Raw genomic sequence first — 19,744 nt, 5'->3', positions numbered from 1 at the left:
AACCTTAAAAAACTTCAGAAAACTTCTTATTTTGATCAGATCTTATATACCGATTAGTATCTAATTTTATGAAATAGTTCAAGAGTTTAACTCTTCTAAATCATAATCTCTTAAAATCAATGAAATTTAAAACAAATAACATATTTCTATTTGCAGATCAGTTAATTCGATATAAGGTAACTCGGGCTAGTAAATATTAAAATCATTATATTGGTAAGTATTTTTAAAAACTTTAAAAGCTGTATGTTAGTTATTTGAGATTCGATTGAAAAGTGGATGCGTATACAAACGGTAGTATTTCACATCCGAAAAAATACACTTAGACCTCAAGAAGGCGTATTTCCTTTCGTTGAAATTTTTGCAGCCTATGAATGTTATTAATGTTCCCAAGATATTCGAATATTGTTTCGAGAAAAGCTTGACAATGACAGAAAAATGTTTCCATGTTTTACTGTCCTGTCCGTATGCTCTACAAATGATTGTTATTCGTGAAGTCTGAATGAGTTCCCCCCCGGGGGCATGTTACCTTGATAAAATACCCTCCCTATTTGAGTGTTTTTATTATCCCGTGGAAAAGAGGAACTAAAAATACCTCTAGTCTGTCCGTCTGTCCTCGGCTATTCCTTGGATTGATTAGACATGTAGTCGAACAATAAAATGACATAATCTGGTACAACGGGTGGTTAGTCGCCCATGTTTCGACTAATTAGATAGTTGAGGTTTTTTGGGATCCTCGTAGTGGCTGTGGTTAAACCACAAATTCAAGGGAAGAATTCAAGAATTAATTGATGCACGGTGAAGTCTATATTTCGGGAAAGTTCGGTACTATTGTCGATGACAGCAGCTACCCCACAGAGGAGTAGGACTAAGCGTTGGAAATAAGTTGGTGTTCAAAAAATATAGTAAAAAATGAGTATTGGAAAACTCTAACTTTTTGTTCTCTATGAGTGTATCGGATGAATGAAAAGTGTGAGAAGTTCATATCAGATTTTCCACTGTGTGTTCCCTATCAGTAAGAACAATATCTTCGGCTTATTTGATGGATTCATACTTCGGTCTTCCGATTATGTCTCTAGGTGCTGTTACCGACTCAACAGCAGCCATACCATCTGCGTGATTGTAAACTGCAATGATGGTCAGAGAATGACAAGCTCGAAGAACCGGACATTTAAAATTACCAAGCATATAAGAAACACAATGTCGGGGTAGTGAGTCGTCACACAAGCTCACCCAGTAATTGAAAAAGGTCAACACGGCAGATGCTCACGTAAGGCACTTCAACATTCAGTCTGAATACGTCCGATCATAGCAATTGTACTATACTCATTTCTAGTAGGCTCATCCCACTCTTATTTGGGTCGCTCCTTAGGTTCTTTCTGATACTATCCACTGTTTTTTATTGTAAAAATGTAGGTCTCACTTACCCATAATTTTATATTAGCGCTAGTTGCGTTAAACGATTTCGATTTGATTAAGTTTAATTCTTCAAGTTTCCTTTCCAAAATCAGACATTTTAGGACATATTTCCTGAAATTTAAAAATTATCAAAATCGGGTTTGAAATTAGCTATATGTATCTGCGATCATTTATTCAGGTTTGGCCAACAAATAAGTTGTTAATTAGGGTGTCATCCGGACTCCAGTAGATTAGTGTTCTAGTATGGTTGACCAGAGGTGGTGGATTCGATTCGAGGTAGAAGATTCTCGGACTTGATTGTGTATACTAGGTTATCATTTTCTATCACCTCTTAAATCTCTCGAGTTTATTTATTTATGAAATATATTTATAAACAAATATTCTTATTGGGGTTTCACTTTTAAATGTCTACGTGTGTGTCGGTATTTTTAAATGTATCTTTTATGTTATGATTACTTTTGATTGCATTTCTTTAACGGTATGAAAAAATTTCTTTTTCATATGTTTTTTTCTAACATTATTCTTTTGTGTCTATTAAGACATAAAACTTTTTTCTCGTATTATTAAAAAAAGTTCTTAATATTCACTTTGTTCTATTGTCCTTGTTGTTTTAATAGTTCCGATTAGCATGTAAAATTGTTTGATAATTGTTTTATTGAAATTTAAACGTTAAAAAAGTATTTTGTTTAGAAGTTAACGGGGGGAAAGTGGGTTATAGAAAGGAATAAAAAGGGCAATGTCTTTCGAATGAAACACAAGTATAATTTTAAATATGAAAAAAAAAAACCTTTGCATTTTATAAAAGTTCTATGAAAAAAATAACTTATAAAAGTGCTATATTTGGCTACACAGAATCTCATGTACATACATATACATATATGTTTATTCATATTAGGTTCACTCCGGTTTCGAGGGTCTCATAGCAATGCTTGCGTGAAATGTTCTCAATGGTCAAATTGTTTATGTTTCGACAATCAAATGATTTTCTGTAGAGAGGATTTTATTGGGCAGAACCAGTTTTGAACCAATCCTCATGAGATTCAGTAAGAAGAAAAAACTTTTCTTAACTGTATTTAATTTCAAAATTGGTACTTGTAATCCAGTTGTTAACGTTAAAGCCATTTTCTGCCGGCTACATTATATGGCTCCTGTGGTCAAATAAGGTCCCAATTTTACAGTATTAGGGTTCATAAAGCAAACTTGTGTATAAATTTATAATTTTAGCTTGATAACATGAAAGATTGTATAGTAGAGGCTAAGTAAAATCGTGGAAGACTTTGCCAATTTTAAACTCGAAACGAACCTTCTCAAAAGAAAATATTCAGTGCTCTAGCTCTTTTCATTTGGTGCTTTCAATGACAGATGGATCTCATAAGAATGGATGTACGACTAACGTTCTTTAAGGTTTTTCTAAAGCTTCAAATTATCTATCAAATTATCAGAAGATGATAGTGAGATTCAATATTTCAGTTCAGTTCTATTAACATTAAAAACTTCTACTAAAAAGAAGATATCCTAATTATTTTAAAATAAATTATTTATTCATTTAAAAATCATTATAACAAAGCCTGTTAGTTCAATAAATCTTCCTTCAACTTAATTACTTTTTCAACAAAGTAGAGTAAGTGGCAACTGGAGCTGTATAAGCTAAAGGAGCAGCACTATAAACAGAAGAGGTATAGGTGGGAACAGCGGCAGAGTAGGTAGTGTAAGCTGAAGTCTTATAAGCAGGAGCAGCAGCATAGGCAGTGTAGGCAGGAGCAGCAGCGTAGGCAGTGTAGGCGGGAGCAGCAGCAGCATAAGTTCTATAGGCAGGAGCGGCAGCAGCATAAGTAGTGTAAGCAGGAGCTACAGCACTATAAGTAGTTACAGGAGCCAAAACACCAGCTTGGGCAGCAGCGATGAAAAGAGCCAAACAGATAAGGAACTGAAAAAAGGATTAAAATTCAATTAATTAAATTAAACACATTTTTTTTAAAAAATTGTTTGTGTACAAACTCACTTTCATTTTGTAGATTGGTTTTTTGTATTTTTGATTTGTTGTACAAACAATTTAGAACTGATACTCTTTTTCACACTTAACAGGCATTTATATACAAAATTAATATTCTAGACAGGATTTTGTATTTTTGTTTTCTTGTCACTTTATAAATATTTGGTGGTAAATACAGATAAAATGCCACAAGCTAAATTCTTAAGATGAATATCGCTGTTTGGTAAACAAAAATAAATCATTCAATTATGATTTGTCATTTTGTGTTGAATAAATTTTCGGCAGCTGAAAACAAAAAACTATAGCAAACCAAACATGTTTTCACTCATTCTTAAAGATTAATAACCCGAATATTGTTGACAGTAATACTTTGGGCATAAAAAATTAATTCTTTTTTTTTTTTTTTTTGTTAAACTTGAATGCGGATGTTTATTATTATTTTGTGGAGATAGAATACTTACTGTTTACGTGCTTGTACACCAGTGACTTGTTATGTAGCTGATAGATCTGCTACATTAAGAGATTAAAATAATAAATGTATGTAATAAAAAGTGCAATCCAGTTTGTAGATCTCGAACGACCAGTTGCTCGTAGGACTATGTCCCCCGTATTACCAAATTCTGTAGTTGTCCGGTTCGACCCCATGTCAAATCAATACAAGGAGTTTCCGAGGATTGAAATGACATTATCGGTTTATAGTTCCGAGAGACTAGAACCTCTTTTAACCGAAATTGTAACACGCCCCGGGGAGACGTTTATATCGATTAAAATTTCAATGATATAATTTTTCGATCCTATAAAGTACATATATTCAGGATCCTTATAGATAGCGCGTGTATTAAAGTCGAAGTGCTTTACGTGAGTACCTGTAGCATAGCTCTATCTTACTAATAAACATCTCACCACTGCCCGCTTGTGTACGAATCCGTTAAATGAGCATAGTATTAGTTCTTGCTCATATGAACGGAGTTTACTCTGAACATACCTGGACAAGGAAGGAACATTTTATGGTATCACTTGTGTATGATACATTTAATCCATCCGTATTCAACCCAGCACACTTTTCATTTTCCGACAAATTTATAAGAGAAACACATACGAGACATTCATTTAGGTATACGGGTAGGGTGAGGCCCGCATACCTGTACATCCATCCGATGTCATATACAATTAACACCAACTTATTTCCAATGCATAGCCCCACAATCACTTCTCTGTGGGGTATCTGTTGTTCTCGACAATTATTCCGAAATATTGTCTTTTACTTGCATCAGTCCTTTAATTATTACTCACTTTTCACGCGAATTTGGATTTAAACCACAGCCACTATGTGTATCCCGAGGGAACCTCAACCAACTAACCAGCCAGGTTAGTAGATTCTCTGGTAGACCCCATGTCAAATATTACCAAACACAAGCCGAGGAGTAAAGTGCCATCACCAGTTTTTAGTCCCGGCAGACTGGAGATACTGGTGGCCTCTCTAAACCCCTTAGATTGCAATTCACCAAGATGTGATCAATCATCAATGAAACATCCCCCGTGGGGAGATACCTCGTGAATCTTGAAATTAGTTTTCAGAAGTCTCCATATATCAGCTAGATCCGAGTCTTCAACATATCTATCACACATATATTCGAAAGAACGCTATTTAAAATCAGCAACATCGGTTCATAAATAACGAAGGTATGAGCAAAAATCCGAGACAACCCCTGAAAATTTCATCAAAAATCATCAAAAAATATACTTTCTTATAATAATTTTATAAATTTAGATTTTACATGATATCCTTTTATATATTTGTAAACCAAATTTCGGTTTAATATGCATATGTATCTTCGATAAGTTTAGCGAAGCACCTATAGTAAGCTGGTAACAATATTTTTTCATCAATACATATCGTTGTTAGTCATAAGCTTGTTGTTAGTCCACAATTGATAAAATCGTTAAACCACACCTAAATGTACTAAATATTATAAAATAATATTTTTGTATTAATTATTTTTTTTGCAGAATCACCCACACCCTAAAAGAGCCATTGATATGAAGACAAAAAAATATACATTTAATTGTCTGCTCTATATAATTTAATTGAAAAAAATATATAAATTGTTCATTTTAAGACCATACAGCTTAACAAATAGATTATTTATTGATTATTATTTATGGTCATGAATGTTGCCATAACTAATTGTTGGCCCAAACAATTTGTGACGTAGTAAGAAGTAAAAAAAAAATATAATCTCTTTATATGACAGGCAGATAAGACAGAATTGTATGATGAGTTGGAAGTAAAAGCAAGTTATCTAAAAATTACTATTCATTCAGTGTAACTTTAAAAAAATGTTCTAATTCAATAAAAAAATCAAAAACTCAATATAGTTTTACTATATAAACTACTGAACAGGTCAGAAAAAAGTATCAGTTAACACTTTATTAACCAACTTCACAAACCTCAAACCAAAACAATCAAAAAACCTATTCAATATGAAAGTAAGTTAAAAATTTGCAAATATTTTAATAAAACAAATCTGGCTGACAAATCAAATTAATACCTTTCAGTTCCTTATCTGTTTGGCTCTTTTCGTTGCTGCTGCCCAAGCTGGTGTTTTATCGCCAGTCAGTACTTATAGTGCTGTAGCTCCTGCTTATACCACTTATGCTGCTGCCGCTCCTGCCTTTACAACTTATGCTGCTGCTGCCCCTGCATACACTACCTACGCAGCTGCTCCTGCTTATGCCACCTATGCTGCTGCTCCTTATAAGACTGCAGCTTATACCACCTACTCCAGCGCTGTCCCTGCTTCTGTTTACAGTGCAGCCCCCGTAGCTTATGCCGCCCCTGTTGCCACCTACTCTACTTTGTTGAAGAAGTAAATTTTTTATATTAAAAAATCCAAATTAAGTTAATGATGGTTGTCTAAAGGATAAAAAATAAATTATTTATAAATTAAATAGAAAAATGTAATACAAACTTAACTACAGATTATATAGTCCTCTATATTATCGATTATAACTGTTAACAGACTCCTAACATTTATTCATCTATAGTCTTCACTATAAAGAGATCTATAGTCTTGACTGTAGAGTTGTTCATAGTCCTTACTGTAAAGTAGAGAGTATTCCCAGCTATGGAGTGTGGACTATGGAGTCATCTATAGTTTTGACTATTAAGTCTTCTACAGTCTCAATTATAAAGTTATTAATAATCTCATAAAGAGAGTAATCAATCTAAAGGTTCTATATAGTCGAGGCTATAGACGATTAGCCTCGACTATAGAAATTCTATAGACTCCACTATAACATTTTCCATTATTTATATTTAAGTCTTAGCTTTACATTCGCCTATAGTCAACACGACAGAGAGGTCTGATAGATTCTGCTATAGTCTGGACTATAGATTCTCCTATAGTCTTAACTACAGTCACGACTATTAAGTCGCTTTAGTCTATAGAGTCATCTATAATTTTGTCTACAGAGTAGTCTATAGTCTGGGCTATAGAGTCGTCTATAGTCTGTACTGTGGAGTCTTTTGTAGATTGCTTTATATAGTCTTCTATAGCCTAGTTCATAAACTAGTCTACAGTCTGGACTATAAAGTCATTTATACAATAAAGACTTCTATAGTGTCGAATTCTTATATACTCTAAATGTGATCTCGACTATAGAGTCTCCTACAGTCTCGACTATAGAGTTTTCTGTAGTATCAACTATAGAGTCTTCTATAGCCTCGACTATAGAGTAATCTTTAGTCTGGACTATAGAGTCTCAACTGTAAAAAGTTTTTAATAGCCTGAAATAGCCTTGACTATAGAGACGTTTCTAAATTCTCGACTATAAAGTATTCGTAATCTATTGACTCGACAATAAAGTCATCGTATTATATAGTCTCGACCATAACGTCATCCATTATTTCTATTAAGTCTTAACCATATAAGTATCTATAGTCTACACGATATAGAGGTCTATAGTATATGTACGACTATAGCGTCATGGAGTCATCTATATAAGGCAATAGAGTCATCTATAGTCTCGCTTATTGATTCGTCTATTGTCACGACTGTAAGGTCGTCTATAGTATTAACTTTCATGTTGCTTATAGTTTTAATTAGAGCGCATTCTATAGTATGGGCTATAGAGTCGTTTATAGTCTCGACTATAGAGTCTGCTATAATGTAGACAATTGACTCATTTATAGGCTTAACTATGGATTCGTTTATTATCTCAAATACAGACTAGTCGATATTCTTTATTATAGACTTTTCTATAGTCTCGATTACTGCGCTTAATTTACTTAATTATTAAATTAATTTTATTTTAATTTACAATTATTTTAAATTGTCTACAGCTTTCACATTATACAAACAATTTCAATTGCATACATTTAAACATCAATTAACATTTTTATTTGATTTTATTGTCACATTTTGACATCCAACTGTGACATTTAAGAATTGTTATTATTACACTTGTCTCTTTTCGTTTACAAATGATTGCAAGTGTCAATTTATATTCATCGAGTATCCACCCCGAAAACAACACCACCTATATACATGACTTGACCAAAAGAGTAACATTTTAATCATTGTCATCAATAGCAGAGAGCATCATATTGTCATCATATCACAGTCATCATACACTTTGGTTGTGGATGTGAGTTCTATTGCAGATGACTATCAATAGCATATGCATTGATGTAAGAGTATGGATGTCGAAATGAAGGGTATCATAAATTTCCACAGGTGTTTGACTTTAAATTAATATTTAAAAAAAGGATAAATAAAAATTTCGATTTAAAATTTGACACTTATTATGTTAATTTTTAAACTAAAATAACTTATGAATAATTTAGTATATATTTACAGTAAACAATATTATTAATTAAAATTACTTTAATTTTGACACCTGTATATTATTTCTTAATTTATTATTATTTAACTAACTAATGTAATTTAACAATGAAATATTACATTTCAAGGTGAGTATGTATAATACATGACTAAATAAATATATGTATGTATGTATTTAACTAAAATATTTGTTATAACTATTTCATTATTTGCCATGACAAATTTATTGATTTTCAATTTATTCTTAATTACATTTTGAGCGTACAATTCTATTAGAATTTTATTTTGTTTTTGGAAAAATAATCATGATTGCGTGCTTCAAAATCTTACGGATATGAAACTAATAAAATACTACCCAACAATTAAATATTAATAAACATATAAATTTTAAATGTACATTATACAAGTATATAGAAAAGAAGTGTAAGTGTAATTGAATAATTCAAGTTTCAGTGAAGTGTTAAAAACAAAATTGTAATTAAATACAATTTCTCTTGCATTGCCTCACTCAACCTGGGTTTGATGTGTTTAATTACTATAGCATCACAACCTCTTTGAGTGAGCTACAGCAGGTTGAAGATTCAACAGAAATAAGTGAAAAACATCAAAAAAAAAATTTACAGCGAAATTTTTTTTAGTGATTCGAAGTTTTACAAGACTCTTAATGAAATTAACCTTTCGTTTTAATAATTATTCTATTTAAATTCTATTTATGTTTAAATATTGTTTACATATAGAGAGCTAGACCTTATACGAAAAATATTTATGAAATCTAAATTCTACTCGTACAATTTTGGACTTCATACTTATAGTTTCCCATATGTCTTAATGAATATGAAAAATACATTTTTAAGACACTTATTATTATAGTGTACCCTTTTATAACACATCGAAAAATACTCCTAAGACCCATAATAAAAGTATATTTCTGGGTTCATATTAAATTTTGAGATGTCATGTCCGTCTGTCCACACAGGAGGAGCTAGACAGTGCAAAATTTTGCATAAATATTCTCTATCAATTACGGACCAATCCTCTTAAAATTTGGAGAGATTTACGGTCCTCTTAAAATTTTTTATGTAGAATTTTATCGTTATTCTGGTATTTTTAAACCCGTTATACTGCTAAAACTGTTTTTTGGAAACGTGGACCTATTTTTAATACAAAACAAGCCTTATTTATTTTGTATTAAAAATAGGTCCACGTTTTCGCATAGCCCCCAAAAAAACAGTTTTAGCAGTATAACGGGTTTAAAAATACCATAATAACGATAAAATTCTATAAATTTGAAAGCCCTATTTTGCGGGTTCAGTTGTGTGGGGGATAGGTTAAATAATGGACCGATGTTAACTATTTTCAATAGACTTCGTCTACGGTACCATTAAAGATCATGTGCCAATTTTGATTATATTATGTATCTCCAAAATTGCGACCAATAGTTTCAGTTGTATGGGGGTTAGATGATATAAAGAACCGATCTTAACCATTTCAATACGCTTTGCCCTTGGAATAATAGAAGATCATGACCAAATGTCATTGAATTATATTCAAAATTGCGACCTGTTGTTTGATTACAAGGACTGACGGAGAGACGGACATAGAAAATGATTCTGAGCCGATTGGTATACTTTAAGGTGGATATAGGACATATTATTGTGCGTTACAAACATCAGCACAAACCCAATATACACTCCCCACTAAAGATGTGTATGGTATAAATACGAATACAACCATGATATTCATAAAAATTGTTCAATATAAAAAAGTTTTGTAAGAATCAAAATATTTCAACCAAATTTTCTGAGTATAGGTCTATAATTGACGCACCGTATTCAGAAAACGAATTTACTGCTTTCGATAATAACAAAAGCATGGATTCAGAGGAGGATGCTTCCTCTTCTTTTCGGCAAGATTTGATAGTGGGTTTATAGTCGTTAACCATAATATTAGTGACAAAGACCTAAAGTTGAGCGACATCTTAAATATTGTACGCTATTGACAATTATAAAGACAAAATGTACGACAATGTCTTCTATTTAACACATGTTGCCATTTATCTAACTCTGTTGAAGACTATATGGTTTTAAACGTTTAACGACCATGCGCAATTTTAACTCGTTACTTTTCAATGTAAGTTTTTTCTGGGGTTTATGATAATTAAATTTTACTTTTTAAATTTAAGCGTACAAAATTATATGCCTCCTTTTTTATAATTTCTCTGCTATACCACATAATTATATACAGTTCTCGCACTAAATGTTTGTCATTCTGTTAAAAAATATAAGGTTTTTCTGGTTGGATAGAAACAAAATTTCACAATATTTTAAACCTGTTGCAACATTAGTTATATCCCTAATATGTGTACATTTATTTATTTATTTATTTATTTCGCCAATGAAATTACAATTTCTTACTGGCTAATTACAATTGATTTAAAACATTAAATAAGATAAAGCATAATAATACTAATAATAAAACTAAAATAATAATGTTAATTTAGTAGGGAGGATATTGATTTAAAAAGTTTAGGATGCTTGTTTTGATGACTTTTGGATCAGTTGAAAAGTCGATATGATTGTATAAGTTGTTGACTTGAGCACACATTCTACGCATCGGATCAAAGTTGGCGTAATTTGAACGGAAGTATTGTAGCTTAAGTGGAATATAATTTCTTGTTGGACGAATTGGGACTATTAACTCGATTTTACGTAGTAAGATCTCAGAGTCAATTACTCCATTCATTAGATTACTTATGAATGATATGTTCATACATATTCTCCTACTTTGTAGAGAGGGAAGTTTAATGAGAGCTAAACGGCTTTCATATGATGGAAGATTAATGTTAGGATTCCAAGGAAGTTTTCGAAGACAAAATAAAAGAAATTGCTTTTGTACGGATTCAATTTTCTTAATATGGATTTCATATTGAGGATCCCATACAACTGAAGCATATTCTAAAATAGGTCTTACAAGCGACGTGAATAATTGTTTTGTGACGTAAGGATCATCGAATTCTTTTCCCCAGCGTTTGATAAAACCTAATACACCTTTTGCTTTATTAACAGTTTGGGAAATGTGGGAATTGAAACACATTTTGTTATCGAGTAGAACGCCAAGATCAAGGAACACATCAACTTTATCTAGTTGATAGTTATTTATCGAGTAGCTACAGACTACTGGACTTCGTCTGAAGAATGTCATTTGCTTACATTTTTTCAAATTCAAATCCATTAAATTCTCATTACACCATTGGCTAAAATTGTTTAGATCTGCTTGGAGTAAGGAACATTGGTTGGAATGGTTCAAATTAAGGAAAAGTTTGACGTCATCGGCATACAATAATATATTGGAATTCGTGATGCAAGATGGTAAATCATTTATGAATATTAGAAATAATACTGGACCCAAATGACTACCTTGAGGGACCCCGGATATAACTGGGATGGTTTTCGATGTACATCCTCTAAACGATACACATTGATATCTGTTTTTAAGATATGAGGAAATCCAATTGAGGAATATAGGTGTAAGTCCAAGTTTGTCTAATTTGTAAAGCAATAGGTTATGATTCACCTTATCAAATGCTTTACTGAAATCCGTGTAGATAGTATCAGTTTGATAGCCGGCATAAAAAGATTTGATCACGGAAGTTGTAAATTCTAATAAATTAGTGGTGGCTGAACGTCCTTTTTTAAATCCATGCTGGAATGGTGACAGAAATGTTGAAACTTGGTGTGACAGTGTTTCTGTGACTATCTGCTCAAAAAGTTTTGGAATAACACTTAATTTGGCAATACCTCTATAATTGGAAATGTTGGATCTGTTTTCCGGATTTGAACAAAGGAATAATATATGATTTTTTCCAGAAATCAGGAAAATAACCGTTGGAAAGTGATGCATTAAAAAGGTATGTTAAGGGCGAAATAAGAGGATATATACAGTTCAGTAGAACACAACTTGGTATACCGTCAGGACCATATTTATCGGAAAATTTTAATTTTCGTATAGCCAAGAGTACAGTGGATGTGTGTATTGTTGGACAGTGGATTGGAGTTGCCTCTAATATTGAATATGGATAATTTGATAATATATTTAGTGACTTCTTTGAATAAGAAGAGGAAAAGAAATCAGCAAACATGTCGCAAATCTCCGAATCAATTGAAGATTCTGAATCTCCGGATTTCATCATGGAAGGATATCCAGATATCCGACGTTTCGAATTAACGAATTGATAAAAAGATTTCGGATTGTTTTTGAAATTTGTCTTTACTTTAAAAATATAATTATTGTAACACTGGATATTTGCCAAGTTGAAAGTTGATCTGGATATTGAGTATTTCGCGTAATCAGTAGATAGGCCGGATTTCTTGTATTTTTATACATGTTTTAGTATTTGATTCACTTGGAAAGTACTTTACATAAAATTTATAGTCCGTGCAATCTCTATAATTTCCCCAATATAAAGTTTTCATGTCGGTACGATCGGTATAAGATTTGTAGCAATGTTAGTCTTAGATAGTCTGATAGTAGTAACTCAAAGTTTTACATATTTGCCAAACATGTGTTTTTTCTCATCTATGAAACATACTAGAGTATGTTCGCTACACCAAACCAAAATTAAATAAATCCAGAATTTTGATAAATTTTATATTAAATATTGATTAACAAAATGTTTTTTATAATGTTTCCATGTTATTCAAAATTATCACGTTAATAACTTAGCATTTAATAAGAAACGTGTGTTTTAATATCATAATAGGTAATTTATTCTTCATCTGAAGAATGAAAAAGTAAAAAAATCCCCATCTATATATTCTCATTATATCAAATTCCCCACAGTAGAAAATCGAAAAATTACCGTTTGAAAAATGTAAAATATTATTATTCAGTTAAGACCCTGCATGTTTAATTTCATATTTCTATATTAGATATTTTAGATAATACAAAATGTGCCATTTAAAAAATTAAGATAATTAAGAGAATACTAAAAAGTTCTCTCTTAAGGAATTGAATAATAATAATTCAATATAGAACATACAAAGTAAATTAACATTTTTTATACCCTACACCACTATAGTGGTGAGGGTATTATACGTTTGTGCTGATGTTTGTAACATACAAAAATATTGGTCCAATACCCACCTTAAAGTATACCGATCGATTCAGAATCATTTTTTGAGTCGATTAAGACATGTCCGTCCGTCCGTCCGTCTGTCCGGCTGGCTGGCTGTCCATGTAAACCTTGTGCGCAAGGTACAGGCCGCAATTTTCAAGATAATTTGATGAAATTTGGACCAAGCATGTTTTTTGGAACAAGGACGAAGCCTATTGAAAATTGTTGAAATCGGTCCATTATTTCACCTAGCCCCCATACAACCGTACCTCCCGATTTGAACTTTTTATGCTATAATTACGTCAAATATTCTGCTATCTCTCTAAAAATTGGCACAAATAAGTTTTATATAAGTATAAATGATACTACAGATTTTCGTAAGGATCGGCCTATATTTGATCCTAGCCCCCATACAAACCCCCTTCAAAAAATGACTTAAACGTCTAAAATTGACTTGTAACCATTTGTATCGCAATGAAACTCAACAAAACTAACTGTTATTTAGAAATATAACCTTTTCCCAAATTTACCGAGGATCGGCCCATATTTGACCTATATAAAGCCTCATTTAGAAATTTTAGTTTTTTATCAATAAATGGCTTAAATATTTTGGAATTATGGTAATATTCAACATAAAAGTTTATTTACAAAAAATAAAAATTTTATAAAAGTAAAAATTGTAAAAATATACTCATGGTGTAGGGTATCATATGGTCGGCCATGCCCTACTATACTTTCCTACTTGTTTTATTTTATAAAAAATTTCTCAATCGGTTTGTATAAAAATATATTTCACCCCTTAAGAGTATGAATTTCGAAAAAGTCAAAAAGATTTTCATAAAAATATTTAAAAGTATGCTCTTAATATAGGCACTATAAAGTGGGGATGTATGCATTAAAAATGTGAAACATATGCACCAAAAATTATTTCCTTGTGATATTTATATAAAATTCCGATTAATATCACCAGGGAAACCAAATGTGTTTTATGGTGTATTGTAAAAATCCATGTTGGATCCAATATATTATCTGTTTTAGACCAATTTAAGTACTTTGGTATTGATTTATTAGAGCATATTTTTGCATATTTTACCCATAAGAACATAATTTTGCATGATTTGTCTTATGTATTATATAAGGAATATTTTCAAGTTTCTAAAGCATATTTTACTCTTTTAGTGCATATTTTGATGTTTTGGAGTTATAGAGTTATATGGTTAAGTATAATAAAAAAATGAAATTCTATCCTTATGACAAAAACAAGTAGGAAAGTATAGTCGGGCATGGCCGACCATATAATACCCTACACCATGAGTATATTTTTAAAATTTTTACTTTTTATAAAGAAACTTTTATGTTGAATATTTTTCCAAAATATTTAAGCAATTTATTGATAGAAAAACTAAAATTTCTAAATGAGACTTTATATAATGAGGCTTTATATATTGGGCCGATCCTCGGTAAATTTGGGAAAAGGATATATTTTTAAATAACAGTTAGTTTTGTTGAGTTTCATAGCGATACAAATGGTTACAAGTCAATTTTAGACGTTTAAGACATTTTTTGAAGGGGGGTTTGTATGGGGGCTAGGGTCAAATAAGGGTCGATCCTTACGAAAATCTGCAGTGTCATTTATACTTATGTAAAACTTATTTATGCCAATTTTTAGAGAGATAATAGAATATTTGCGTTTAGACGATCCCATCCGTACTATTCTACACAAAATTTTGACAGATCATATTACTTATATGCTCGTGTCAAGGGGTTCTTAAAGTCCGCAAATTATGAAGTGTTCAATATACAGAATTTGTATTTATTCTTTTTGTCTTTTTCTTGTTCATAAAACATACATAGTTTTGATAACAAACAGTGACGTCTTTTGTATTAACATCAGATTAAATTTATTTTTAGATTAACTAATCCGATTATTGATTGGAATTTGTTTGCCAAATTTAAAAAGCGCTCTAAATCAAACATGAAGTTTAAATAAATTGCAAATAAATTAGTTTTTCATTGCATATTAAAACTTAAATACTAACAAGTAATTGTGTTATATTCGACTACACCGAATCTTATATACCCTGTGGGAATACAAGAACTATTAAATAGTTATGACTGTTAAAGCTGCTTTTGGGGGAGTCATTTGTATAAAATAAAAACATATAAAATAAAAACAGTCATTTGTATAAATAAAAACATCAAAAAAAAACCTTCTTCCGTGACAATGCGATTTACACATTGCCGTGACCAGGATTCGAACCTGGGTTACTACGGCCACAACGTAGGGTCCTAACCACTAGACGATCACGGCTACAGAAGGTTATTTTCCATTTATAGCACTACTTTTAAACATTGTAACTCTATAGTCTGCACACCACTTATTTAAATGGTGAGTAAACATTGTATTTGGTGGAATGAATAGCATAAACAGAATGACTCATGCGCTTTAAACACTTGTTATTAAAACAGGCTGTTTCAAATATAATTTAAAATGCTTATTCAACACTCAGTAATTCAACAAAAATGGGGAGTTTGTCATTAAGTTGATTTTATAAAACAAGACATTTGATGGGAAGAAAATGTAATAAATTTTTGCAGAAAATATTTTTTTTAATGTTTAATAAAATCTTGCAAAAAACAAGTAGGAAAGTATAATCGGGCATGGCAAACCATGGTATCAACACCAGTCAGTATGTTAAAAATAACAAAAAAGAGATTTTATACAAGAAGGCTCAAATGGGGGTGGGGGTATATAAGTAGGTATGAACGATAAATTTACGTCTACTTCAAAGTTATTAATGTAGAATTTAATCGTGTTATTAGTGTTTGTTATTAATTGTATTGGCGTTAGGGTCATGAGGGCCGATCATTACCAAAATTGGCAGTGTATTAAACTCCTATAAGACTAAAAGCCGTGATACACGGTTGTCAGATCTTACAACGTCTAACAATTCACTGAACTCACAATTTTTTCATTTGCAACGTTGTTAGAAAAAGCAATACTGACAATATTGGAAGACAAAATTTGTAAGTTTTCACTGTTATTACACATTTTGTGCACATTTTACTTCTAACGTTGTAAGATATAACAATCGTGTATAAACATAAAGAACATTTAACATAACTATGAGACTAAAATGCTCATTCAAGGGGTACGGTTGTATGTGGTTTGCCCGCTATGGCGGTGTAAAGTATAAGAATAGATTTTTTTACAAAAGGGCTCAAAGCGAATTGGAGTAAATATGGACCTATCCTTATAAATTTTGGTAAAGGAATTAAGGTCTACTTCAAAGTTTATTATGTAGAATTAAATCGTGTTATTAGTGTTTATAAGTGAATTATGACCTTCAAATCATTTTCTGTAAGGTCAAATGAGGCCCGATCATTAAAAATTAAATAGTGTCATTTAAAGTTCGTTAAAACTAAGTTTCGCTTAATTTTGTTCATATAACAGAATATTTAACGTAATTGAATTAAAAGGTGTTTTTGAAAATCCGATCTTTTAAGGAAAAAAAGTGCAAGGGTTTATTTTAGTACTATTTTTGACCTCAAGTTCTTTCAAAGCTATAAACATAGAAGTAAAACTTGAATAAATTCATACGAATATATAAGGTCCACTTCCGTAAATCACTTAAACGAACATATTTAATTGACTAATTAAGCTATTTTGATAAAAATCGACACAAAATCGTATTGTCTATATATTAATCGCCCTTTTGAACCGGTCCATTATCAGTTATAAGGATCAAAATTTGACTTGCATATGTCTTGTGTACATTCAAACCATTCTAAAAATTTTATCCGGATTGCTCCATTGTTAGTCATTGCTCCCATATAAGGTCCTCTTTCGAAAATCACTTCCGTCTGTCTATGGAAAACACGCTCACGATAAAACAAAGCAATAGAATTTAACCAAATTCACCCAAAATATTCTTCATTTTCCATTTCGGTTCACATCGGGAAAAGTTATGAATCAACATTTAAAACAACCTCGAAAAAATAAGCATTTTTTATAGATTCTGATGTAATTTTCTCCGAAACTATGCAAGATAATTCCATGAAAATCACCACACATTCGTTTCTACACAAGAACTTGATCAGTGCTGTAAATTGTCAGAATCGGTCTACAAAAGAACATATTCCCGAAAATAGGTTTTTTTGTTAATAACTTCCGCCACAATGTCGATATCTTCACAAAATTTTACAAATTAAAATCTTATGTCAATAAAATTCATTTAGAGAAAAAATCACTTAAACGCACATAACTCATTACTAAATTAAGATAATCATATAAAATTTGGCACAAGTATTGCTTATATATAGAGAAATAGTATTTTGAAATTGTTTTTCCTTTCGATCCATAATCGACCATAGCTCCTATACAAGATCCCCTCCAGAAAATCACTTAAACGCGTATAACTGATTACTAAATTAAGATATCCATTTAAAATTTGGTACAGGTTTTGCTTATATGTACAGAAATATTACTGAAAAATTGTTTTCCGATCGGTCCATAAAGTGTCATAGCTCCCATTTTTTCTATTTAAGACATGAGAAAACTTATTTCTTAAAATATTTCTTAATATAAATCACTCTCCAATTTTTTTCTGTAGAGGTCAGTAATTGGTCCATAATTGGTTACAACTCCCATATAAGGACCATTTCAGGAAGTTGATAAAAGCACATTGCCAATCAAAGTTTACGGGATAAGATTCGAAATAAATGCGTATTTCTGAAAATCACAAAATACCACATCGCGATTTTTAGAAACAAGTAGGAAAGTATAGTCGGGCATGGCCGACCATATGATACCCTACACCATGAGTATATTTTTACAATTTTTACTTTTATAAAATTTTTATTTTTTGTAAAGAAACTGTTGAATATTACCATAATTCCAAAATATTTAAGCCATTTATTGATAAAAACTAAAATATCTAAATGAGGCTTTATATAGGTCAAATATGGGCCGATCCTCGGTAAATTTGGGAAAAGGATATATTTCTAAATAACAGTTAGTTTTGTTGAGTTTCATTGCGATACAAATGGTTACAAGTCAATTTTAGACGTTTAAGTCATTTTTTGAAGGTGGGTTTGTCTGGGGGCTAGGGTCAAATATAGGCCGATCCTTACGAAAATCTGCAGTATCATTTATACTTATATAAAACTTATTTGTGCAAATTTTTAGAGAGATAGCAGAATATTTGACGTAATTATAGCATAAAAAGTTCAAATCGGGAGGTACGGTTGTATGGGGGCTAGGTGAAATAATGGACCGATTTCAACCATTTTCAATAGGCTTCGTCCTTGTGCTAAAAAACATGCTTGGTCCAAATTTCATCAGATTATCTTGAAAATTGCGGCCTGTACCTTGCGCACAAGGTTTACATGGACAGCCAGCCAGCCAGCCGGACGGACGGACATGTCTTAATCGACTCAAAAAATGATTCTGAATCGATCGGTATACTTTAAGGTGGGTATTGGACCAATATTTTTGTATGTTACAAACATCAGCACAAACGTATAATACCCTCCCCACTATAGTGGGGAGGGTATTATATAAAATAAGTTTTATATAAGTATAAATGATACTGCAGATTTTCGTAAGGATCGGCCTATATTTGACCCTAGCCCCCATACAAACCCCCCTTCAAAATATGACTTAAACGTCTAAAATTGACTTGTAACCATTTGTATCGCAATGAAACTCAACAAAACTAACTGTTATTTAGAAATATATCCTTTTCCCAAATTTACCGAGGATCGGCCCATATTTGACCTATATAAAGCCTCATTTAGAAATTTTAGTTTTTTTATCAATAAATGGCTTAAATATTTTGGAATTATGGTAATATTCAACAGTTTCTTTACAAAAAATAAAAATTTTATAAAAGTAAAAATTGTAAAAATATACTCATGGTGTAGGGTATCATATGGTCGGCCATGCCCGACTATACTTTCCTACTTGTTTAAATATGTAGGTGAAAACCACTATCGATCAAAATGATAAAAGGAACGGATTCATCACGTATTAGGGTCTGTTTTTATTCACACAAAATATTTTGAATGTGCCATCAAAATTTTTTGACTTTTTTAACTCCAAATTTAAAAAAAACTTTGATAATTCCTCATATATGTATTTATATTTACAAGTATATATGTATGTAGTGTCATCTACATATTTCACTAAAATATTGACCATTGCATAGATTTCGTGAATGGATTTAGGAGTGATGGAGGTTTATTTAACGATTTATAAAAGTTTGTCTAAACTAATCATCAGTGATAATAATGAAAACAATAACAGCGACATGATAAATTATTATTTTAATAATTCATTTTATTATGCATAATATTATATTATGACTTTATAAA

The 19,744-nt window shown here is 31.3% G+C and overlaps 2 protein-coding genes and 1 non-coding gene across 3 annotated transcripts; 1 reads left to right on the top strand and 2 right to left on the bottom strand.

The window, feature by feature from the left end:
• Positions 1 to 2,935: 2,935 nt before the first annotated feature.
• LOC111675978 (pupal cuticle protein G1A-like) lies at positions 2,936 to 3,487 on the bottom strand. The gene is made up of 2 exons (XM_023436863.2): positions 3,419 to 3,487; positions 2,936 to 3,343 (listed from the first exon to the last, which is right to left on the bottom strand). The coding sequence occupies exons 1-2, from the start codon at positions 3,422 to 3,424 to the stop codon at positions 3,017 to 3,019; spliced, it is 333 nt and encodes a 110-aa protein (XP_023292631.2). The 5' UTR covers positions 3,425 to 3,487; the 3' UTR covers positions 2,936 to 3,016.
• Positions 3,488 to 5,761: 2,274 nt separating this feature from the next.
• LOC111675977 (pupal cuticle protein G1A-like) lies at positions 5,762 to 6,523 on the top strand. The gene is made up of 2 exons (XM_023436862.2): positions 5,762 to 5,899; positions 5,969 to 6,523. Exons 1-2 carry the CDS (start codon positions 5,894 to 5,896, stop codon positions 6,281 to 6,283), a joined length of 321 nt encoding a protein of 106 aa, XP_023292630.2. The 5' UTR covers positions 5,762 to 5,893; the 3' UTR covers positions 6,284 to 6,523.
• A 9,085-nt stretch (positions 6,524 to 15,608) lies between these two features.
• Trnah-gug lies at positions 15,609 to 15,680 on the bottom strand. Its single transcript has one exon. It is a non-coding gene; the product is annotated as a tRNA-His (tRNA).
• Between the last annotated feature and the right edge of the window lie 4,064 nt (positions 15,681 to 19,744).

This window comes from Lucilia cuprina, chromosome 6 (genome assembly GCF_022045245.1).
Source record: "Lucilia cuprina isolate Lc7/37 chromosome 6, ASM2204524v1, whole genome shotgun sequence".
NCBI lineage: Eukaryota > Metazoa > Arthropoda > Insecta > Diptera > Calliphoridae > Lucilia > Lucilia cuprina.
Note: the sequence above shows the minus strand (reverse complement) of the source record. Positions and strands in the feature narration are given on the sequence as shown.